Source organism: Solenopsis invicta, chromosome 10, assembly GCF_016802725.1.
Source record: "Solenopsis invicta isolate M01_SB chromosome 10, UNIL_Sinv_3.0, whole genome shotgun sequence".
In the NCBI taxonomy this organism is placed as follows: domain Eukaryota; kingdom Metazoa; phylum Arthropoda; class Insecta; order Hymenoptera; family Formicidae; genus Solenopsis; species Solenopsis invicta.
This window is the reverse complement of record NC_052673.1, coordinates 219,959-246,305: the sequence shown is the minus strand read 5'-3', so window position 1 is coordinate 246,305 and position 26,347 is coordinate 219,959. Positions and strand designations below refer to the sequence as shown.

The 26,347-nt window shown below is 34.4% G+C and overlaps 1 protein-coding gene, 1 long non-coding RNA gene and 1 pseudogene across 2 annotated transcripts; 1 reads left to right on the top strand and 2 right to left on the bottom strand.

The window, feature by feature from the left end:
• Positions 1-11,309: 11,309 nt before the first annotated feature.
• On the bottom strand, positions 11,310-12,614 carry LOC120358904 (putative fatty acyl-CoA reductase CG5065). Its single transcript, XM_039454680.1, has 2 exons — positions 12,097-12,614; positions 11,310-11,931 (listed from the first exon to the last, which is right to left on the bottom strand). The coding sequence occupies exons 1-2, from the start codon at positions 12,285-12,287 to the stop codon at positions 11,859-11,861; spliced, it is 264 nt and encodes an 87-aa protein (XP_039310614.1). The 5' UTR covers positions 12,288-12,614; the 3' UTR covers positions 11,310-11,858.
• A 1,160-nt stretch (positions 12,615-13,774) lies between these two features.
• LOC105203912 lies at positions 13,775-24,671 on the top strand (annotated as a pseudogene).
• A 110-nt stretch (positions 24,672-24,781) lies between these two features.
• On the bottom strand, positions 24,782-25,392 carry LOC120358905. The gene is made up of 2 exons (XR_005575780.1): positions 25,092-25,392; positions 24,782-25,018 (listed from the first exon to the last, which is right to left on the bottom strand). It is a non-coding gene; the product is annotated as an uncharacterized LOC120358905 (long non-coding RNA).
• Between the last annotated feature and the right edge of the window lie 955 nt (positions 25,393-26,347).

The window sequence follows — 26,347 nt, the reverse complement described above, 5'->3', positions numbered from 1 at the left end:
GTAGGGCAGGCCACGATAATAGGTGCACTTACCCTATAAATGAAATCTTCAATTGCATATTGTTTGTGAAATAGTAAGGCACCGATCAGCTGAATAAGAATAGGATGTCCCAAACTATGCTCTTGATATATATACAGGGTGTCCCAGAAAGCTCGCATCCCATTTTAAGAGCGGATTCTTTAGAAAATTCTAAGAAGAAAATCCTAATACAAAAATGTTGAGGGTATAATGGTTTTTAAATTATTCCCGATTAAAATTTACGAATCACTGAGCTGACATTTCGCGCGCTCAGGCATGGTGACATGACAAAGGTACTACAAGGGTACCTCTTGACATTGAGGTTGTCATATAAATACGCAATGATATTTATATTAAGAAATTACTACTATAGGAAACATATTTGTACATTACATATGCACAATTAATGTTTTCAACAAAATATCAATTTAATAACAAGATGTTACGATAGCCGTCGTAACGTACGAAAAGTTGAATAACTTTGTCTTATAAATTAATCGGCGGTCTTGTACAATTTTTGAAATATACATGTATTTAGAGAAAGAAAAAACAATTTTTCTTAATTATTTTAGAAAGTATTCATTTTATAAAGAAAAGGGTTAAACAAGAAATTAAGCTCGTGGTAAGCTCTACAAAAAAGGTCATATACATATTTTACCTAATTTCAATACTTAAGTTGTTAGAGTAGAAAAACTGTTTTAAAATAAGTATATACACACTTGTAGTAAATGGCCACACAAAGCAAGGTCCACCCTACACTTCCATGCCTCGGTAGCGAACAAGCACGTGCGCGCGCGCGCACACACGCACACAATGACGGACCTTTTACCTTAAAGTCATCTTCAGTGTCTCTTATTGTTACAAATTTAAATTAATGACGAATTACTATCATATTATCCTTAATATAAGCCGCTAAATAATTTTGACTGAATAAATTCACTTCAAAGTCATAATAAATAAGAAATCCGATAATTGAAAACGTGTTATAAAATGTGAAGAATGCTAGCAACATATCCAATCAAATGTATTAAAAGGCAACGAGCGTCGCATACAGAATTCAATAAAATTAATATTACAATAAATTATGAACAAAGCAATAATCAGTAATCAAATTAATTTTCAAATGACATCAACACTTGCTTAGTTATAGTTACTTATTATGTCCAGGCTTGAGAAGAAATAATATGTGAAGAGAGAAGGGAGGGATGTAACAACTTTAGAACGAGCAGCTGTGGCACGAATGGAGCGCGTCGACAACCCGAGATATATGGATCAGTGGCCCACAGATGCGGGCCCAACAACGAATGTCCCTCGGTCCTGTTTTGAGGCAAGAAATTTAATTGTTTTACCTCGGGATCGGACCTAGTGCTTAGCTTATTAGAGCGGGAGATGGTAAATTAGCTCGCGAAATCAATTAAATTCTCTTATATTTAAATCATTGATTTATTAAAAAAAAATATATTAAGAATAATAATATTCTAAAGTAGTTTGTTACAAGTTGCTTGTTTAGGATTGTCGAGCAAGAGATTATAATAAATATTTATCTATGTTAATGTAAAACATAGGGAACGGAAGCCTTAATACTAATTAATTAATTAATTAATAAGGTAAGTTCGATAACTTTGACAATGATTGGTAATTGATAATTATATTTATACCTATCTACATATGTATTTCTATTATAATTTGGGTAACTTAAGATGAAAATGTAAGAACATAATAGATTATTACAGATGAAAATTAGTAATTAATTAATAATAAGAAAGGTTTAGAGAAGTTCGCAAAAACTTGTGATAAAACGCTGAGGATTAATAATTATGCTCATATATTTATTTTTATATATTTTCATTTGTTATATTTTGTAATTTTTGATCCTTAATTATAGTTGTATGACAAATAATGTTTAGGTATGTGTGTATGTGTTCGTATCTACTGGGGGAATTCGTATTCACTTGCAAGATCAAGAATTTGGAATTCAGGGGGAGACGGTGGAAGAAAAGTAGGGGTATCGGGGTATCCTGTACGTGAGAGCACTGGAGGATGAGTCGGGGAGTCAGGATGGTGTTCAGGGAAGGACGAGGATCGTTCGACCGGTGAGTAAGAGGGTTCAAGAAAGAAATCGGGAGGGAATTGAGTGGGTGGTTCAAGGGAGTCTGAGGAGTGCTCGGAGGGATAAGGGCATTTCCTCAGAGGGGGGAACGGGAGAATGAGAAGTTAACAGAAAAATCAAGGGGATAGTGAGAGCGTGATTCGGGGGGAAAATTTACTAAATTGTTAAAGCTTCCGGGTAGGGGAGCAGGATGTGGAATGTCAACAGTTAATATGGCATTGTTAAATTCCGCGGCGAGAATTTCGCATCTTTCCGCGAAGAACTTGTGCAAGGCTTCGAATTTTCGGATGCGACGGTTGCGGCGATTCCGCCAATGAGCCACGGCTGCTCGCGATTTCCACTTGTGAGTGGGTCGTTGGGAAACTTTATCCACTAGAATTAATGTTAACAATAAGAACCTATTTCTCTCTGCAGTTTGGAAATCGTTATAAATAAATAACACAAAAGAAAAAAATAATTAAAACAAAAATATCTTCCTAAAAGGAGGAATGCAATGAGGAAATGAATGGAAAACCGAGTAAGTTAAATCTTGTTGGAACAAGTTCAAATGAATTCTTGAGAGTGAATTAGAAAAAAAAGTGAAATTGAATCTAATCGATAAACTCTAAATTCTCAAATGAAGTGAAGAATAAGAATTTCGAATCTATTCGAGACTTGCTCGATAAATTTTGCAAAAGTAGAGTAGAAAGAAGAATAGAATAGAGGGAGAGAAAAAAGAGAGAGAAGGGGGGTGGGGGGGAATATTAAAATGAGAATAGCAGTAACTTTTATAGAGATGAATATGTAAAACAACCTTACTCGAGAGAGAAAAAGGTAGATATCCAGGCAGGAAACGGAGGAAGAAAATTAAATGTGAACTTACTATTTGATAGTAGTGGTGTATTGTAGTATTCGTGCTGTGTGAAACGCTCGGAGCCGCAGGTCTCCAATCTGACCTGTGCACAACGGAAGCGGGTAGCTCGGTCGAATACAGCTGAGGGGCGCAATGCACAATTTGTGAGACGCGTCTTAGAGAATCGTCTAACACTTGTAGGGATTTTTAGAGTGCGGACAAGCTTAGAGACCGCGGATTCGAGAGTCACCGGACTTGGACATACAAGACGTCACGGACTGTGTACCGGAATGTATTAGAATAAAAACTGCGCGCTCCGCTAGGAAATCTCCTTATTTATACCCCTTTTCATCGCTTTCCCGTGTTCTAAGGAGGGTTGTGTGCACCAATTTTTATTACCTACGCCTACGCGTGAGGCGTAGGCGTTTAATTTTACGACTTTTTTTGTCTTTAACCCTTTGCTCATTGAACACGTGTCCAACGATTATGCTCTCTGCATGACGAGTCTCGTCATGTCATTTCCATATTTTCCGGTAATTATTGAGTGATTTACTACTGAGTTTTCAGGAACTAACGGAGCTGCGTTCCCACGTCTTTCAGCTTCTGGATTTTTATGTCTGCTGACGGAACTTTTTTCTTTCCGGTGTCGAGCAACAGTGTTATCTTAGGCGCCCTCATAAATTAATTTGTTCCAATTTATTAACCAGAGTAGTATAGCTATCCGCGGTAGAGTAATTGACGCGACATTTCTATTTTAAATTTATGAGGGTCAGGTCGGCCGCTTGTAGGAGGATGACGTTCTCACTTGCTTTAGCCATCTGTTCTCTGTGTCACTGAATCACACTGATCTTAATCGTTGCTCGGCCCTCTTTTGTTTTTAATATATCGAATGTTTCACAAAGGAAAAGAATTGTTACTCCGCAGGACGCAACATACTCAATAAATAATAAATGTTGCACAATTTTTAGTTGAATCGTCCCCAACAAAGGTTGCAGAAACTCAAGCAACCATAGTAATTATCAACTACTCCATTAAATCAGATATATTAATTTTCTTTCATCACGAAAAAAATTGTCACTTTTTAAGTTGTTTTTTTTTTAACTAATAATCTAATTTAAAAAGCCTACGCTTAACTAAAAACAATTTTGTTATAAATGTTCTGTCCAAAAATCAAGACATTCTGATAAAAATTAGCTGAAATATGTTAGCATTCAACTACGAAAATGTAGTTTCGAAGATAACACGTTTATAGCTATTAAATTATATTTACTATATTTTTGAATGGAAGTTCAATATAATATTTTAGGACAATATTTTTAAAACTCTAAACATTACAAAAATAAAAAAGAACTTTTTTAATATTTTCACAATGGGATGGTTGCTTAAAGATGTTACAATTATTTTTTTGTGTCAGTTTAAATCATAAGTGTTTAAATTTTTGCGTTGTAAGATTGTAATAGAAGCGTCTTTATATTTGGTTTTCTTAAATATAACACAAGTTAATTACGTTTTCGTTTCTGTAAAGACCCTTGCATAATGCGAGGGAATAGCTATAAGAACAGCGATAGAAATAATATAGAAAAAGCGATATATAATTGTCGCCTCCTGTTACACAATGCTGCAAAAGAAATAAAGATCAATTAGTCAAATCGCGTATAGACTGTAGTCTCTCGCATCTATACCTCAAGTAAAACGTAACCTAAAATTGTTAAAAGGACGAATTTTGATGTTTGTCGATAATTGCTACTATGTATCATAAATATATTATTTAATTATGTAACAAGCACATAAAGCACCGTTAAATGAAGTTGTCAAATAATGCCGACCAGTAAATAAATAATATATATTGTATTAATTTACTTATTGAATTAATTAAAAATTATTTAGAATATTTAAAATTTCGACTCTCTTTTTCCACGCATTATCTTTCAAATTTATGTTCTTATATTCTTTCATGCTTTTATCATATAGATAAGGACGACTTTGTACAAGGTCAATTAGAAGCTCATTACCAAATTTTTCATTATCACTTACTTGATTGCTATCACGTATTTTGTGTATTAGACAATTATTCATTGTTAAAAAAAAACACTTCTATTGCAATAATCGAAATGATCCATCTTATAGTTTAATTAAATTAATTGACAAATAATCTTGAAACGTGAAATTTGGTGGAATCGTACGTGTCTCGCGAAAACAATATCAACACCGAGGAAAAATCCGAACGCTGTGATTGGTAGGTTATAAACACACATAAGGCAATAAACACAGACAATTCTAATTCGTTGGAAATTTTGTCGCTATTGCCTATTCCATGTTCTAATCTGCATTGACACGTGCATTCCCGTATGTTAGATTTCTTATCGTTATGCTTATTGCCTATGTTACTTCTATCGCTATTACTATTCCCTCGCATTGTACAAGGGCCTTAAAAGAAGAGGCAGGGTGTCCGCCATTGTTAAACAAAATAGTAAACATTATTTTTTAACATAATGAGACAAAATTCCTTGTTATAAAAAAAAGTGTATTTTGCACACATACAAAAATAGATTCTTTGAATCAATGGAAATATTATGGAATTGAATAATAAAACAACAAAACATCCAGAGAAAATATTCTAAGAATATATAGAATATTCTATTCAGAAAATATATTTGAATAATTTTAAATTAATTAATATTAACAATGGTTGTGTTAAAAAGAAATAAATAAATAAATAAATAAATAAATATATGACCAACATCTGAAAAACATCTGATGTAAGATTCGTTATTACGATCGATTCGTGTCAATTCTCCACTCAATTTTAATGTATAATCGAAGAATTATGTTACAGAATCTTACAACAGTTGTAGAACGATTTTTTTCTGCTAAACACAGCAAGTGATATACATACATGTACAGGTTAGATTATTTTAATCAATTCAATCTTTTTTGAAATTATTGCGATACAAAAAATATGTTGGATGAAAGTAGAATGATTCCTAGTAAAATGTATTTTGGTCACGTTAGTTTTTTCAGAAAGAGGTGCCAAAAGATATAAATATTGTTATTATATTTCTTCATAAAAATTATTTGCTTTTCTTTATGTAACTTGATTCTTTTAAATATTCTACATATTAAGATAAATTTATTGAATATTCAGTAGTTTACACTTTATTCTAACATATTTTACCTGTCATATCTGAATGTAATGTTGCGAGTTTGTTGTTGCCAAATAAGCAACATTGGCGCTCAACAGCCGAGATTGTGGTCGAGATAATGATTAGTATTAAGTCTTATAACTATGTTATTATTATTATTATTATTATTATATAAGACTAAAGTTAAATGAACTTTGATTATAGTCGAATATTGTTATTGGTTTTCAGAATTTGTTCGTTTCTTAACCCTTAAACACATCGATCTCGTAAAATATGTAAACACTTTTTCGGGTCTGGAAGACTTTTTCAATTTTGAAAAGTTATAACTTTGATTCTAATCAACATTTTTCAACAACTTTTTTAGGTAGAGAGCCTATTATATAACAAAGAGAATATGAGATATTTTTGAGTGTCTAAAAATCCACTTTTTTTTTAATTATATTTTTGCAACAAAAAACTTTTAAAAACTTTACAATACGGCGTTTTAAACGTAAAGAATCATACTTTCAAAAAATGTTATGTTGCTACCATTTCTATTGAGAAATGTACTTACGTAATAAGGTGAATATGAGGTATTTTTGATTAATTCGAGGTGTCTAAAGTTGAAAATTGATGTGTTGATAATATATTTCGGACCCTATACAAAAATCCACTTTTTTATGGCACTATAGTATTTTAACTTTAGACAGAGTAACATACGCGTACGGATCTGTTTGAACGTGTTTTGTCCAGTTTTTTACATAAGATTACTCACAAAAAAGTTTCACTCACACACTATACGAGTCCCATTGACCCTAACAAAACTTTGCTATCGTGCCGTCCGAATTCTAGTTGATCAAAAAAAGTTCATCAACCATATCAATTGAAAGAGAAGATTTCAAACTTTCTTTATGTCCTGGTCCGAACCTTCTATCTTATTCCGTCTTCACATAGCAAGCGTTCGAAACTTCATATGGAGTCTTTCAGACCTACTTATGTGTTTAAGGGTTAAGGCTCTTGTCTACTCGCCGCGGCTATATTGAAGTTATGACGTGATAAACGTGAAATGACACGTAATGTTGTTTGACGTACCATTTGCAAATAAAGACAATTTGGATAAAACTGACTAATCAGATGGCTTTAAAACACTTGTAAAAATGGGTAAAGTCTATCCTTACTCCGTCTAATAGTCGTAAAAAACATGTAAAGTAAAGCCTATTCAGACAGGAAAACACACGAATAGCTACTGAAAGTAGTGAAAAATATGCTCTTATGTATAAAATTCAAAGAAACTTTATTTGCAGTCCATTTTTACAAATTTGTAGATACGAAACAAGTCATATTTTCCCAATAAAACACATAATAACAAAATGACTTGCACGACAACATTTCATCGTCAATTTGTCACGTTTTACACCTATTAGTTTTAATTATGTCTGCGACGAAATGTCACTACCGTCAACGCAGTGTTCTCGACTGAAGCTTCAGGAGCCTTAAACGGTTTAACGTAATCTTAATTTAATTCAATTTTAAGCGAAATATCTACAATTGTGTATACGATAATAACCGTTGCGTAGTACAATAGCAGCGGAACTTCATCCACGTACGAGGAAACTTCGAATTTTTGTCAATAAAGTGTCGCGGTTACACTTTCAAATAATTAAGAAATAATATGAATTGACTGTAACCAACACTATGGAAGACCTTGATACTGGCTCTAATCTGATCATCAACGACGGACTTTTAAAACCGGGCGACGCTTACAATTCTGCCGGAGCGCTCATAAAAATAATACGGCTCGAAAAACATCAACAAACTCATCCTTATCAGGACGCCTCGAAAAATTCTGCAATCATTCTTTTCAAGACGAGAAATCCTGTAATCTGTAGCGTCCTTCTTTAAGACGCATCGAAAAGATCACTCGTTGATTACGAGAAAATGTCTTAGCTGCACTGGACAGACTGTCCCGTTGAACGACACATTTACTAAAACAATCACTAGAAGATTCTCAGGATCACGAAAACAAGAAATCTATCGCTAAAATTATTTTGTGGAATCGGATGGTTGTTGTGGAACCTAACAATCCTACGTTTTCGATACTCGGCAATAGTACGCTTACGAGACTCAGCACATTCAAAGCACCACAATGAGGAAGCTGATCTATATGAAATCATAACGTGCTTACAACTTTTCTTCGACAACATAGACCTTCACATACAACAGCTCACCTCGCCGACGTACAGGTCGGAATATCGCCTCAGCCTCAAAAAATCACTGGTATACACGCGAGCTCAAGAAGGATTTAAGTAGTCCTTAACTCAGTACGAATTTAAGAGTCAAGTGTTATTGTCACTGCTCTAAGCGATTTCTCAAGCCTTGCCAATATAACAGCTATTCAAAGCGCACGATTAACTATTGTGGCGTCCATCCAAATGCCACTATAATACACCCACGCGCTTAAATATTTATACGGCGCCACCACTATGCGGCGTTCAAACTCAAAGTCCGCCGGTGTGCCCGTCCGACCGTCACCGGACGCGCGCGCGCGCACCCGCCTAGTACGCGGCGATACCGCTACGCGGCGTCCTAATTCGGGAGTCAAGCGCGAACAAAACCAGGTTATAAGGGGCTCCGCGAGCCTCGAGAAACCAGCCTTCGCTCGCCTATCAACGGCGAGTCTGTCTACGAGACAACGTACCGTTGACCTCTGAAGACGCATATCGGCGAAGACCTTGTCGCCCAGCACGACCTCCAACCCAGTGTCGACGGCCAAGCAAGGGTCCCGAAGTAATCAACACCCCGATCGAGACCAGCTCTCGGAACAGGCATCAAAAGTCTCACATTGAGCTCTGCACTGTGAGCGTTCCGATAGAGCTCAATTCTCGGAATATACCTACTCTCCCTCGCATCAAGCCTAGCTCTGTGAGAAGGTCTTTTGGGACCGACGTCGAGCCCGGCTCCGTCGACGAGACTAAAGGCAAGAACGACTGTGTTGAGCTCGGCTCCACAAGGAACCCTAAGTGGAAACTGATTCCGCTCCAGCTGCCTTCAGCAAGACGGAACCGGCTTCCCTCGCTCTTCTTAAAAGACGATGACCCTAGGCACGCACGGCCTGTCTCGCCCTCCTGGTGCTTAGATTTCCCAGGGTGGCCTTTGTCACCACTGGCTGCCTCACCACCGGCTTCACCTCCAGCGAGTCTCGTCCACGAGCCGACACTCGACAGGGCCACGTAGACCGACGTTCGCTATACTACTCAGGGTTGCCAAACTCCGGCAGAGTGGGACCGATCAAGGAAACACAGCAACCAAGAGAATCATCGGCCCAGGAGAAAGAAGCAACGAACCAAGAAACGTGGCCTCCTTGGATCCCTAAACTGTTGACCAGGCGTAATCGGAACTTCAAGAAACCAAACGGCCCTTTTCAGGGCTCCCTCACAAAAAACCTAATTGGAGTCAACCTGAGACTCTATAACAGCAACCGAAATTAGTGAACCTACAACAGTAGGAAAACAATCGCTAAAACTACTATAGAATAAAGTTGCTCAAGAAATATTTCCTTGGCAACTTGTCCTTAAAAGAAAGCACTGGGGGAATCTTGGAATCATCTTTTTCAGGACACAATGAGGACGCATGAGCCATTCATTTGGACGCAATGAGAACGTCACTTGTCGACTCAGCAGTTTTCACAAGTTGTACATCAGTGTCATATTTTCCCCGACCTACAGGCAAAAGTTTCACTTCAGCTCATTTCTATTCTAAGACTGATCGAGAGAAATTCTCATCATCTTAGACATCATCTTAGGCAAATGTAACAGTCAATTAGAGTTAGTGGTTTACCGTGATGCTTCGACAATTAAAGAGTTGTACAAAAATCAAGGTAAGACGATCACTTCTTTTTGAAATCGTTCTTTTTAGGATGACTTTAATGTATCACGAAAACAATTTACAGTGGTTACGTAAAAATATAAATTTTGTCAAACGTAAAGAACAAAGTATGGTCCAAGAACTTGAATCAGTTATAACAATGAAATGTTATAAATGACACAATAAACAGGGCAATTCTATAATTAACAAAGAGGCTTAATCTTTTTGCGAGGATTCAATACGCTTCTACTATTGACTTATCCGACAAATCTGAGAAGTTTCCTGGTAGCGATGGAATCATTGGAACAGCCACTATCAAAATTTCAAAGGGATTGCTTAAAGAAGTTTCTAATAAACTTTATCTTGGACTAATTATTGAGCTTATGTTACATATATACGTAATAATTGCAATATGTATAAGTAGTTATTTTAGATTTAGTTTTCAAAGCTTCTAAGGCGGCTGATATATTAAAGATATTATTGGAATAAAAATTTGTAGCGTTTTTTATAAATAAAATTCAAAGAAAATGTTTAGATGTTTGTATCATATATGTCGTTACAAACGTTATTCCAATCCAATATAATTTTTTTTTCTTATATTAATGTACATTATAAATAATATATTTGAATTTTTGCGTTGTAAAATTTTCATTATAGGCACAATAAGAACAAAATAAAGAAGAAGTTAAAGAAAAACAAGTATTAAAAAAGAAAAGAAAAAAGAAAAAAAGATAAAGTATTGAAAAAAAGTATATAAAAAAAGAAAAAATAATAGAGAAGAAAAAAATAAAAAAGTATAAAAATAGAAAAAAATAAAAAAAGAACAAAAAATAAAAAAAATAAAAAAGGGACAATAAAAAAAATTTAGAGCTAAATTAGTTAAGTTTTTGTTTCTTTAAAAAAACCAAGAAGTCCATTATTGAACTTTCTTGTTATAAAACAGAAATACAGTGTACTTCATACATATATAGAATAGAATATTCTACGAATATTTTTAAGAGACAATGTTCGTATCTTCGAAACGTTATAATATAAAATATTTTGTTAATATTTGTAGAATATTCTATTCAGAAAATATTGAAATAATGGATAAATTATTTGAAATTCATCAACATTAATAACAACTGTGTTTAACAGGAAAAGCACGTTTACAACTGATATATGATTCGTTAATCTTGCCCTTAGCTTTTCATTGAATTTAAGTGTATAATCAATTACATTAAAGAATCTTACAACAGTTGCCAATATGAGCTAAATGGTATTTTTAAAATAAAAATTTACTGCACCGCGTAAATATTTGAAATTGTCCTATATTTTAAATTAATGTTTAAAAATATTTCCTACTTTGAATCTGGTTATCAGATTTTCATATTGGAATCAGCAAAAAAATTGTGAAATTAAGGTAGATCATATAATAGAATACAATTATTTTTTACACAATACATGCTAGCCGTGTCTCTGTGCAAAATGTTACAATATAATATTTCTACTCGCCGTCCTGTTGATTTGTTGGTCTTTGCGTGAGCGGTTGCTCGGCCTTCTCGTCCTCCTCGTTGTTCGTGAGGGCCACCGCATGTGTTATCACGACCGTCGCAACTCTCGACGTGATCGTCTTTTCCGGCGTTCTTGGTCTTTCATCGTCGCTCGCATCTTTTTGTTCTTTTGAGTTTTACCAGTTGTTCGTCTTTCGTCAAGCCGGTGCTTGCGCCCATTGTTGGTGTCTGCTGGGTCTGAAACTTGATGTGAGAGGTTATGGATGAAAATTCCGGCGCTTGCAGGTACTTGACTAGGTTTCCAGGCTTTAATCTTCGAAGATTAAATTTTACGTCTTTTTCTCTTAATTTTTTTTTCATGGTATAACTGTGGTTTCATGGATCGTGCGAATCGCGATTCAGACACGATAATATCACCATTATGCGTATTTGATAATTCCTAACAACGCTGCTATGCTGAAGATTTTTATGCATTGATGTATCCAGTACAATCTGCAACACGTAAATACGTACAATCGATTTATTTCTTGTTTAACGTATGTTTGTGAACATTTTCTTAGATTTTTGTTACAAATTAAAACACCTTCCTGAAAAAATATATACAGTCCCTATAATCTTAGTGAAAATTTTCTTATTTTATGAAATTAGAATACTTACTTGTTCAATCGATTCCAAGCATAAGGCAAAGTGTCGAAATTATCTTTCAAGATATAAGTTCGGATTTTTAATAAGTACTGGCGTAAGTACCTGTCCCAATCCATATCTTGTATATTGACGTTAATATTTCTGCAGCTTGCGTGCGCGCTTGCAAATTCAATTAAAGCAATAATATTCTCTACACGCCACATCCACTCATGAGTAGAAAAATATTTTCCCGTCTTGGCGGAGCGATTCTTTTGGTTAACTTCAACATTCTAGAAAAAAATGTTGTATCTATTATTAGAAATAAAATACTTTTATGATTTATTCGAAGGAATACTTACATGGGATTGTGGCCTCGGGCTCTGAATATCAAATCTAAGATAAAAGCAGGCAATAAATGTAATGTTGCCCTAATGGCGTGAATAAATCTGTTTATTGTAAACGTAAAGCCTGGATACCACACCACGTGTTTTGATGGAACATCTGTAGAGTGTTTTTTTACATGGTATCTAAATTCATTTCATCTAGTAATATATATATATATATATATATATATATATATATATATATATATATATATATATATATATAGTCGAAATGCTGATAAGACCAGAAAAACTAACGGATGAATGCATTATCTTAATACCAAAAAATAATTTAAGTTTCTTATTTCATGGTATAGTACTTTTCCAATTCTTCAAAGCTAAGAAACTTAGGAAACGTGAATGTTCCCCTAAACGTTTAATTTCTATTTCTATTTCCTTCTTTAATTTCTCAAGTACATCATTCGTGAATTTGAGAGAAGCTAAATTTTCTAGTAAATTTACGCCGTACCGTTTCATCTTTCTGTCGGTTGTCCGTTGTTTTAAAATATCTTTATACATTACATTAAGGAGTTATATTTATAAAAATTGTAGAAATTATACACATTTTGTATTAATTAATTTCTTATATATTAATTACATTATTTGATATTAAATATAATGTTTAATAAAGTATACTTAATATTTGTTTATCCTTAGGATTTCTTGTAATTTCATGAATTACAGGAAAGCTAAATTTTCCTTCAGATAAATCCGAAAAATAATTGTGATCATCATCAGTTTCCTATAATAACAATAAATTTAGTCACAGTACAAATTCATTTAATTAAATTCATTTAATTAAATTAAACAGATATTGCTTACCTGACACAAATTGCAATAATTGTCATATATCTGATAATATAATGCGATAATATTTATTAACGATAAATCTTCTTCGTACAAAGAAAATAATTTCATTAACTTATATGCCAACCTTGGAAACCAACCACATTCTACAAAATTAATTAATGTTTGAATTTTATAGAGAAAAGCATTATCTTCGGATAGTGTAGTAATATGTAAAAAAAATGAATATTTACTTCTTGCCACCATTTTATATTCCTCTTCGGTTGGACAAATATAATTTTCTTTCCAATACATGTCCAATCCTTGACCTCTATAAAATTCTTGCAATCCTTCTATTGTTATCTTAATTGCCTGTTAAATTATTAAAAAACTAAATAACTTAGTTTACGTTTTATTTATTTATAGATAATACATTATACTGGTCCGATTTTAATATATAAGCTTTTATAAATGTGATTAAATATATCATTAAGTCATCTTTTTACCGATTAAGTACAATAACTATACGATTACTTTCAGGATGTATTACTTTTATAGATTTGTAAATCCTTACCTTTCTTTTTACAAGTATAAGATGCAATTATTTACTTCAGGATGGATGGTGCCCATTTTTTCTAACGCATTCATTTGTGCGTAATTGGCAGCGTTTATAGTATTACCAATTCCATAAATGGAATTGGCTACGGGAAAATCTCCTCGGTAAGTGGCCTTATCTTGAATATCGTCTAATCTAAAGGAAACAAAAAGGTTTTATTATTTTATAAAAATATGTTCAAATGAATTATTTTATAAAAATATGTTCAAATGAATGTTCTTTTCAATTAATCGTTTCAATTATAAGGTTAATTAAACTTTTCTAGATTTGTATTTGTATATGTTTAAAAGTAAATACGAAAGAAAAGAATAAGATTAAATAGAAAGAGAGAAAATAAGCAGACCGTAAAAGTGTTGTATGTATAAAATATATTTCTTTACCAAAACCTTTTTGTGCAATTTTTTTTGTCATGTTCATAATATCTAACTAATCTATTAATAATACTTATTTTTTTTATAAATATAGCCAAAACCGTTCTTTAATTCTTTTATTCCGTTTATTTAAAAGCTAATAATGCAATAGGCAATTTCTACAATCACTCATGTTCTTTCACGTACAATTAAATAAAAATTTCATCATAAATAATTATATATAGTTATACATAATTATGTACTAAGGTATTATATAAAGGGAATGGCTGTGGGAGATATGTAATAGAGTGTGGAAGGGAGAGGGATGGCCGGAAGATTGGAGAGAAGGGATAGTGGTACCGATAGTGAAAAAGGGCGAGGGGGAAAAGGCAGAAGACTATAGGGGGGTTACGCTTACGCAAACGGCGTATAAAGTGTACGCGGCGATTTTGGCGGAGAAATTGAGGGAAGAAGTGGAAAATAAAGGGATATTACCACCGAGTCAAACGGGGTTAAGGAGAGGAGTAGGAACGATGGACCACATATACGTGTTAAATTATTTAATAAATAATAATTATTAAATAAATAAGAAAATAGCGGAAGCAAAAGGCAAAATAGTAGTTATGTTTGTGGATATGAAAGCAGCGTTTGACTCGATGGATAGGGAGATACTGGTACAGACAATGAGGAGGAAGGGAGTGAGAGAGAGTCTGGTGGTGAGGTGTGAGGAAGTTTTGGAGGAGACAATAAGGAGAGTAAGGGTGGGGAAAGGGGAGGGGGAAAACTTTTGGACAAATAGAAGAGTGAGACAGGGATGTCCGTTGAGCCCATGCATGTTCACACTACTGCTAGCGGATTTGGATGAGGAAGTGGAGAAGGGGGGATGGGAGGGTGTAAAGGTAAAGGGAAGAAAAATTTATTCCCTGGCGTATGCGGATGATGTGGCGGTGGTGGCAGAGGATGAAGCAGGGATGAAAGGGTTAATAAAAACATTAGAAGGATACGTAGAACAGAAAAGATTAGAAGTAAATGTGGAGAAGACAAAAGTGACGAGGTGTAGAAGAGGGGGTGGGAGACAGAAAAAGATAATATGGAAATGGAAAGGAAATGAAATAGAGGAAGTGAAAAGGTATAAATATTTGGGCTACATGATGATGGCAAATGGGGGACAGAAAGCACATATAAAGGAGAGAGTCAAAAAAGGAGCGTTAGTAATGAGAGAAGTATGGGGAATAGGAAAGAGGAAATTCGGAAAGAACTGGGCTAGAAGGATGTGGTTATTTGATAGGTTGGTACGGACGGTGGTTAGCTATGGGGCAGAAATTTGGGGGTGGAAGGAAAGGGAAAAGGTAGAGATACAGGACAGGTATTTGAAATGGGTAGTAGGTGTGAGAAGGTACACACCGGGGTACATGGTAAGGGAGGAGATGCAGAGAGAAAAATTAAGGGGAAGGGCAGGAATGACGGCATGGAGTTATGAAAAGAAACTGGGTGAAGGAGGAGGGGGGGAAGTTGGCAAGGTTGTGTTGTGGGGAGATAAGAGATAGAGCGAAGGAGGGAAAGGTGATGGGTAAATGGGAGGAAGAAAGAAGAAGTTTCTATGAAGAAAAGAGCTGGATATCAAGGAGATAGAAAGTTGAGAGAAGAGGGTGGTTTAAGGGGGGAAGAGGTGGTAGCAAGAGAAAGGAGGCGGCAGGAAGAGGAAAGGTGGGAAAAAATTAGGAGCTTGAAGTTCAACAGATGATATAACAGAGTGATGGGAAAGGGTGTGCCGGAGTACTTGAAGATGGATTGGAAAGAGGAAAGATGGAGAAGGATTGCGAGGTTTAGGTTAGGAGATGGTATGAGAGGAGGTAGATACTGGGAAAAGAAAGAGAAATGAAAGTGTAGGATATGTGGATGGTGAGAGGAAACGTGGGAGCATATATGAGAGTAATGCACGGATTGGTGGACGGAAAAGGGATGGCAGGAGATGGCAGGAGAGGTTTTAGGTGTGAGGGGGGAGGGAGATGTTTGGATGAAAAAACTGGAGGAGATGCGGGAGGGAGGAGGGTGGCTGGGTATGAATGAGAGTGTGGAAGGAAGAGAGGAAAGTGTGGAAGAAAGCGGCGGAAACGGAGGTCCAAATAATGAGTGTGGAGGTATGGATGGATGAGTGATTTTTCTCTCTCTCTCTCTCGTGCGTTGTAAAAGAAACAAGGAAGAAAAAAGGTTGTATGTGTGTGTATGTTAACAGGGGATAGAAGGCAAAATATCAAGAAAAGTTAGTTATTTTGGTATCTCATCGATGACTGCGAAGCTTGGGGAAAAAAATGGCGTTCTTCGGAACAAGGTGAAAATTAGAATAGGTGGAGGAAAGAGAAACTGGAATCGTGGCCTGAGGGAGAAGACTTCGAAGAACGGAGCAAAGCTCTTTAAAGACACAATCGTGAGGGCCGAGGACATTCGTGCCTTTGGGGAGAGGAGATGGAGCGACAAGGTACGATGGAATTAGTGACTCCAAGGTCCGTTGAGAACTGGGAGTAAAGTAAAATCGAGGAGGGGAAGGTTTGTATGGGATTTCTTGTAGTATTACTCTACTGGGAATGGGGGAGGAGGAAGGAGAACAAAGACAAATAACTTCATTCAAGAATTCCACGCTAGCGGTGGAATTCGCTGGGGAAGTGGGGCTGTTCGGAATTGACGAGTATGAAGGACTGGGAAGCAAGGAGGGAGGAGTATCAGGGGCAATTCTGTATGTAAGTGCCGACGAGATTAAGAGAGTGGGTGAAGGGGGTTGGTGTTCGTTCAATTGTATCCAGTACAATCTGCAACACGTAAATACGTACAATCGATTTATTTCTTGTTTAACGTATGTTTGTGAACATTTTCTTAGATTTTTGTTACAAATTAAAACACCTTCCTGAAAAAATATATACAGTCCCTATAATCTTAGTGAAAATTTTCTCATTTTATGAAATTAGAATACTTACTTGTTCAATCGATTCCAAGCATAAGGCAAAGTGTCGAAATTATCTTTCAAAATATAAGTTCGGATTTTTAATAAGTACTGACGTAAGTACCTGTCCCAATCCATATTTTGTATATTGACGTTAATATTTCTACAGCTTGCGTGCGCGCTTGCAAATTCAATTAAAGCAATTATATTCTCTACACGCCACATCCACTCATGAGTGGAAAAATATTTTCCCGTTTTGGCGGAGCGGTCGATTCTTTTGGTTAACTTCAACATTCTAGAAAAAAATGTTGTATCTATTATTAGAAATAAAATTCTTTTATGATTTATTCGAAGGAATACTTACATGGGATTGTGGCCTCGGGCTCTGAATATTAAATCTAAGATAAAAGCAGGCAAAAAATGTAATGTTGCCCTAATGGCGTGAATAAATCCGTTTATTGTAAACGTAAAGCCTGAATACCACACCACGTGTTTTGATGGAACATCTGTAGAGTGTTTTTTTACACGGTATCTAAATTCATTTTATCTAGTAAGATATATATATATATATATATATATATATATATATATATAGTCAGAATGCTGATAAGACCAGAAAAACTAACGGATGAATGCATTATCTTAATACCAAAAAATAATGTAAGTGCTTTCTTATTTTATGGTATAGTACTTTTCCAATTCTTCAAAGCTAAGAAACTTAGGAAACGTGAATGTTCCCCTAAACGTTTAATTTCCATTTCTAATTCCTTCTTTAATTTCTCAAGTACATCATTCGTGAATTTGAGAGAACCTAAATTTTCTAGTAAATTTACGCCGTGCCGTTTCATCTTTCTGTCGGTTGTCCGTTGTTTTAAAATATCTTTATACATTACATTAAGGAGTTATATTTATAAGAATTATAGAAATTATACACATTTTTTATTAATTAATTTCTTATATATTAATTACGTTATTTGATATTAAATATAATGTATAATAAAGGATACTTAATATTTGTTTATCCTTGGGATTTCTTGTAATTTCGTGAATTACAGGAAAGCCAAATTTTCTTTCAGATAAATCCGAAAAATAATTGTGATCATCATCAGTTTCCTATAATAACAATAAATTTAGTCACAGTACAAATTCATTTAATTAAATTCATTTAATTAAATTAAACAGATATTGCTTACCTGACACAAATTGCAATAATTGTCATATATCTGATAATATAATATGTATGTGAAGTTAGCATATCAATTGTCAGCATATCAAAAAAAAAGTGGAGTTCCCTTTGCATACAACCAAGTTCTATAGCTCCTGATAAGTTATAACAATAGTTCTGGTCATTTAGCATAAATAAACGGAAGTTGAGAAATGATATGCTAACTTCGCGCGAAGTCAGCATATCATGTAACATTTTCAAAATTTAAACCAATGAATTTTATAGTTTTTGACGATTTCTATAGTTCTAAAACATAGTTCTGACCATTAACTATCTCTAAATAATTATTAACAATTATTAACTATCTCTAAATAATTATTAACAATTATTATCAGCATATCACTCGTACTAGAGTGATATGCTATGCTTCTGGAACAAGTTCTCGGCTCGTTCGAGATTTTAAACATTAGTTCTAAATCCCCTGACGATAGTTCCGTACAGTTCTGACAATTAACAATCTCCAAATAATTATTAATAATTATTATCTGCATATCGCTCGTGCTAGAGTGATATGCCAGTGCGCGTGAAACTAGCATATCATTTGGTGGAAACTCACTAAACATTGACAGTTCTCGATTTATTTTCAATAGTTGTACAGTTCCTGATAGATAAAACAAATAGTTCTGGCCTTTAAAGCGAAAAAAACGCATAGGATAAAGTGAGACGCCAGGTTCACGCATCGTCTCAGTTTGTCCTGCGTCATTTTATAGACACAATACTTGCAGAATTTTAAAAGATTTATAGTTCTAGATGAGTTCTAGAAAGAGTTCTAGCGTTTAACATAGTTATTTAATTAAAAAAATATATAAAATATTTATTTTATAATATTACATAATAGAGTTCCGTATACAAAAAAATATTTTTCCTCCAGTTCTGAACGTATCTAAACGCTTTCCGAAGAGTTCCGGTTGATTCAATTATTTATTAATTAGAAAAAAATTGTTATTTTCCGCGAAAGTCATATATTCGCTCATATAAATGAGACGCTGGTGTATATTCGAGAGTTCTGTGTACGAAAAAAATTTTTCCTACAGTTCTCAACATATTAAAGCGTCTTCCGAAGAGTTGCGGTCGATTCCGATATTAGTTAATCAACCAAAAAATTAATAACTTCCAAAAAACCCGACTTTTCGCAGCTGGTTGAAGTTTGGAACGTTCTTGGAACGATTTTTTAAAAATTATTTTTCATGATTCTTGTCAAACAATGACTGTTAAGTGCTATAAACTAGAAAACAAAACGCATCGTATGAGTACGAACGTCGGAAAGCACCCGCTCAAAAAACCACCCTTCGAAGCTCTCTAAAAATTCTCTTAGGTTGTATTTTACAAGATTTCAGTAAATTTTTATAAAATAAAATACTTTGAAGTTTAGGTTGTCCCACGACTATCATAATTTTGAAGGTAATTTCTAAGGGAAAATTCTCTCCATCCGAGTTTGCGAGAGAGCATTATTAGCTTCTTCGTAGCGTAAAAAAATATAAAATTGTTAGAAAGTCTCCAAAAAATGTGTGAATGATATAAATGCAAAATGCGAGCTACTGGAAGACGGGTATGTAAATTAACAGAATCGATATTGTGTCGATTGAATCGCATTTAGACGCACACAGACGCCTAGACGGCAGGATTCAAAGTACGCGGCTCGGCGAGTTGCGTAAGAAATTATTGAAAATGTAATGGGCATGCTCCGATGTGCACCTCTTTCATTGCCGACGCCCGATAGATCAAGAGCATGCACATGCAAGACAGATCCTTGCAAGTGATGCGTCCGTGCTGATATTACTCGATGTGAATGTTGCGGTCGTGCATTAAACCATAACGGTCAAGAAAGACGCGCTTTTATTAAGCGCGGATAAGCGTCCCGTGCATAACGCAACACGAGCAGAAATCCCAGTCGATGGATATGGCGATTGCAAAATTTGCGACGGATACATTTATGCAAAAACCGGGATCTCTCTTCCATTCGCGCGTGCGAAAGCGCACGTCTCACGCTCGGTTCTTTATCTTCTAGACAATTTAAAACTCGATTAAAATGCAATTCACATGGACAAAAATATAATAGTAAGGGGCGTAGACGATCTCATAGTCGATCGGACTCTCTTATGCTTGGATCAACCTTGAGCACTTCCTTTTAAATTCACGTCTTCTGTGCCGAATTTAACAGGAATAATGGTAGGCGATAAAAAAATTGTTTGAAATACGATGTTCTTGCCGAGCTACAGACTACTGTATCGTTTGTTGTCGCGATGTATTGTTAATTGCTAACAGTGTGTTGTTCGTTCAAAAGCCATACTGAAATTTTCTTTAAGGTTGGTATAATTTTAACAATAACACTGATATTAATTGATTTGAACACAATAATCGATGCAAAATTGTTTATGTCCTTCTTACATAGAAATTTTCTGTTTTTACATGTTTCAAGTCACCAATCTGAAATAATGTCTACATGTTGAAAATTTTAGCACGGATCTTGGTGCTTAATAAATTATGTGCAAATTTTTACGATTTCCACCTCACGCAGTGCGCAATTCACGTGAGTTGGAAATTGTAAAAATTCACACGTAAATTATGATTATGCACAAACATCCACTGTAGAATATTGGTTCAGAAAACTGCTTTACGTTTGGCATTTTTATTGGCCCTAATTTTACTATTGTTAAAAATGTTATATAACTGATAATAAAAACTCCTGTTAGTTTGATTGCCATGTTTGCGAGCCCGGCGACAAAGTAGAAGGGGCACAAAAAATACACGAAAAATTAATTATAGCACAAGATTCAAGGTTTAAGAAAGTGAATTCCTGAGTTTTATTAATGAAGACCGTTTGCTGATTGTATGCGACCTATGTTAAACACGTAGTAAACAGATTTTACGCGTGATGAGTAAACGTGACCGATCTTATGCATTTATTGTGTGTAACTTTTACGCATCTTCAGTAGAGATATAAAAAACTGAAAAAAACTAAAAAATTTAAAAAAACTGTAAAAAAAACAATTTTTATACTCTGGCCTTGCAAAATTGTTTACCAGATTATATACATATATTAATGCTAACATAACATATATTAATGCATATATATGTGTGTGTGTGTGTGTGTGTATATTAATCAAAAACAGACATTAAACTCATAACATACGATAAAAAATATTTTATATTCACGTTAAAACCATCTTTAAAGAAAGATGGTTTTTTGGATGGTTTCTTGGGTTTCCAAAATATTTTATAATATAAAATATTTATAATTTGATAAAATTCTATTTAAATTGAAATAACACTTTTATAAAATTATAAAATCTTATATTATCTTTGTATTATAAAATTGTTTGAAGTAGGATTTTACAAGATTTCAGTAAATTTTTATAAAATAAAATACTTTGAAGTTTAGGTTGTCCCACGACTATCATAATTTTGAAGGTAATTTCTAACGGAAAATTCTCTCCATCCGAGTTTGCGAGAGAGCATTATTAGCTTCTTCGTAGCGTAAAAAAATATAATATTGTTAAAAGCTTGCCCAAAAATACGAGTGTACGAATAAATATTATGAATGCGAAGTGCGAGCTACTGGAAAACGGGTATGCAAATTAATAGAATCGACGCTGAGTCGGTTGAATCGCATTTAGGAGAAACGCCTAGACGGCAGGAATCAAACTGCGGCTCGGCGAGGTGCGTAAAAAATTATTAAAAATGTAATGATACTATTAATGTACTCTCATGTGCACCTCTTTCACCACCGACTTCCTAGATCGAGAGCATGCACATGCGAGACTGATCCTTGCAAGTGGCGCGTCCGAGCTGACACCACTTAATGTGCATGTTGCAATCGTGCATTGAGCTTTAACGGTCAGGCAAGACGCGCTTTTATGTAAGCACGGATAAGCGGCCTGTGCATAACGCAACGCGACCAAAAGTCTCGGTCGATGAATATGCTAATTACAAAATTTGCAACGGATACATTTATGAAAAAACCGGAATCTCTCGTTCGTGCGTGCGGAAGCGCACGTCTCACACTCGGTTCTTATTCTTTTAGGCAATTTGGTACTCGATCCTGTAGTCCTCTAAACCCGGGGTTTTACGCCCATCTTTTGAATTAAAGATTTTATGGACTCAAATCACGGAAATCAATTGGTCCGGCGGCCGATTATGATGCAATCGACCAGGACAATAATAGTAACGTCTGACCTCGTAGGCCGGATTTTCTTTCACTTGAGTCAATCTAGACACTACTCTTTAAATTCGCACCTTCTGCGCCGAATATAAATACCTCCACCTAATCCAACGGTAGGCGGAACCGGTATAACAAGCTGTTGGTATAAATACGGCTAAACATGCCGAGCTGGACTACTGTATCGTTTATTGTCGGGAAGCATTGTCAATTTGCTAACAGTGTGTTACTCGTTCAAAACCCATAAAACTCGAATAAAACAGCACTGTTTTTTTCTCTACCACAAAACGCGTCAGATTTGTAACTTGTAAATAAAACGACATAAAGCACATTAAACCATGATTACAAACGACTTCTCTTTAACAAGATTGAAGTAACAGAAACAATGATAAAGTACTTGGATTTTAGATAGCGCAATTAGTACAAATGGAGATGGATACTTAGGAGTGATGATGTGGTACAGAAATTGTACCACATCATCACTCTTCTGAGATCGAAGGATTTTCGATTTTCCATCAGTTTTGGTCCCAAGACTTTAACGAAGTATGCGTAGGACAAGCAGATCGCTAATGGAGGGAATGAGTTGCTCATCATCAGCCAATCGTTGAATCTCGGATCGCTTTTGTTATCCATCAGATCTCGATAACCATCGTAAACCATTTAAAGAAATAAGTTGCCTAATGAATTCATACTTCATCTAAGAGAAACTCATCAAGATATTTTATCTTTTGTCTTGTGTTCGCAGGCTCTTTCAAGCTGGGGAGGACGATACTCTTTTAGGTGTTAATCAGTGGATTACTCAAACAATCCGTATGCATTGCGTGTAGCACGAGGTAGCTGGTGGTATTATATGTCAAAGTTCATCGAGCTCACAGAAACAATCTTCTTTGTATTGAGGAAAAGGAACGATCACATTAGTACTCTCCATGTCATTCATCATGGTGTCATGCCCCTATCCGTTTGATTCGGAGTTAAATTTACTCCCGGTAAGCATACGATCGTTATCCTTAATTTAGAGAACATAATCGATTAATAAAATATAGATTCAAGACTGTGATTTGTATACAACAAATTAAATAGAAGATGGGCCAAAATGGTCATAGCAAGATCTTGGTGTTGAAATATTTCATATGCGGTGTTTATATACAGCTTAAAAATATTCCTGGCTGAGATAACATTTTTCGCAATAAATTTTTCACTTTCTTCGAGATAGGGGAAATTTTAGAGAAGCTAGTTAGCATCGGTATTATTAAAATTAATTTTTAATTTTAATTATATGATAATATTGTTTACTCAAGTTTATTTTCAAAAGGTGCGTTTGAAACCGAAAAGTAACCGGCGCGCAGTATGAATGAATTTGGTAACTGTATTGGTCCATCTTCTATTTAATATGTTGAATACAACCGATCAATATCCATCGTCTCGAAATTCGAGTCTATATACGAAATTTTACATTATCATCGTCGATATGAGAAATCACATTTAATTTTGCAAATGTGCATATATAAATTTAAATTTTGTGAAATTGATTTCACATTCACTTTAATTAAAAACCTTTTTTTCATTCTGTTCACTCTTAGACAGCTTAAAATATGATTTTCATTTTCTTCAATAATATTATTTAATGTATAAACTCAGGCTTTTTTCGTAAACGAATTTGAAATAAATTTTAAATAATATTCAATTCCGTTGATAAAGTTGATAAGACGCAGCTTCTCTTAATATTGATGATCTTCATATTTTGCAGGTGGTCACGCCACTTTCTTCGGTTTTGTGAACACTTTTGTACACATCATAATGTATTTGTATTATTTCCTGGCGGCATTGGGACCGAAAATACAACCATATCTGTGGTGGAAGAAATATCTGACCGTTATGCAAATGGGCCAGTTCGTTCTCATAATGCTCCACGCGTTCCAATTGCTTTTCATCGATTGCAATTTCCCGAAAGTCTTCGTCGCTTTATGACAGTATTTCCAAATTGATTGACATAAGTCTATGTGATTCTTAATGTTAAACTAAATTTTTACAATCTCCAACTTATTTGAAGATTTGAACTGCGCGCCGCTTATTCGTCAGACATGAAATACAGTTATAAAGCAAATGAAATTATTATATACAGTCATGAAGTTAATGAAATTATTTTGTGCGTGCGTGTGCGCGCGTGTGTATATGTGTGTGTGTATATAGGGTGTTCCAAAATGGTCAGACAACTTTTTTTTAGTACTCGTAAATTTGGCCAATGAGAGTCAGCGCGGGTATAAGTGCGCAAATGTTTATTTCTTATCGAAATACAATTTTAATGTGTTTATTTCATAACGAATTACAATTACCACGAATGTTTCGACTTATTTTGAGTCATCTTCAGCGCAATATATATAAACGATTATAATCGTCATCAGTCAGCATAAAACGAGAGGACGTCACATCACCAATGGTTTGCCAGATCCGCAGTGTCATATTTTCCCGTGGCAGTGTTCGAAGGAAATGATACTTCTCTATCCAATCATTGTATGTTTTTTTCAGAGATGATTAATAATTATCTTAATTGGCTATATTTGCGTGACTCACCCATTTTTAACTGATGAGGACTACTAAAGCCTTGGATAAAATGTTGTCTTATAAGAATAATTTCAATTCCCTTGTCAAAGTATACACTAACAAAAGAAACATGTTCACTGTCTCAAGTCAGAATGTATACTGACTGTGTAAATCTCGTTATTTGAATTCTAACGTCTTGCATCAACGTCACACGCAAAGACTAGCAGTCGGGGATATACAAATAAAAATAAATACAATACATAAATACGGACTGAAAGATAATATAAAAACAAATGAATCGTTGAATAAATAACTGACAAGGAAACACAGGTAAGTGTCCGCCTCAGATTAAAACGAGTTTTTAATATGTTGTAGTACAGATAAAAATAAGGGACACGTATTTTTTTATACGTGCCCATACGCACTTTAAGGGGGTGAAACACCCCTTTGAAGAAAATCGGTTTTTTTCTTTCGAAGTGTATGCCGTCGAAACTATAAGAGATAGAAAAAAATGTTTTAAATGAAAGTTGAATGGCTCGAAGAGTAATTTATGACAACGGAAAAAATTTTTTTTTTTTAATTTTTTTTAATACTTTCCCCCACCACTTACCTATTTTTTTTCAAAATTTTTATGTTTTTATAAGCAAAATAAAGCTTATTATATTACGAATTCAACGGTATATGATAAAGTTACGATACAACATTCCCATTTTCCAAAAATAATTAAAAATCTCTCGATACGCACGGTACGCGCACCCGTCCGCGCGTTCGTGCGCTACAAAAGTGACTCCCTTCGGTTTCGACGTGCCTTTAATATGTTGTACAGATTAAAATAAGGGACACGTATTTTTTACACGTGTCCTAATACACTTTTAAGGATGAAACACCCCTATGAAGAAAATCGGGTTTTTTCTTTCGAAGCGTGTATCGTCGAAACTATAAGAGATAATAAAAAAAAAACTCCCAACTGCTGCCAAAAGTTGGTTTAATAACAAGAATTAAAAAGTTTAAGATTAAAAATTAATTAATAACAAAAATAATTAAAAATTTAAAAAACAATTTAAAAAATTATAAAGTTAATTGAAATTAAATAAAAATTAAAAAATAAAAAGTTAATTAGAAAAATTACAAAAATAAGAAAAAACCAACAAATTAATAAAAATTAACTAAATTAACAAATTTAGTAAAAAATTGGAAATAAAAAACAAATTAACATAAAAACAGAAAATCAACAAAACTAAAAAATATTAATAAAAAGATTGCTTTAAAAAGTTTGAAATAAAAAT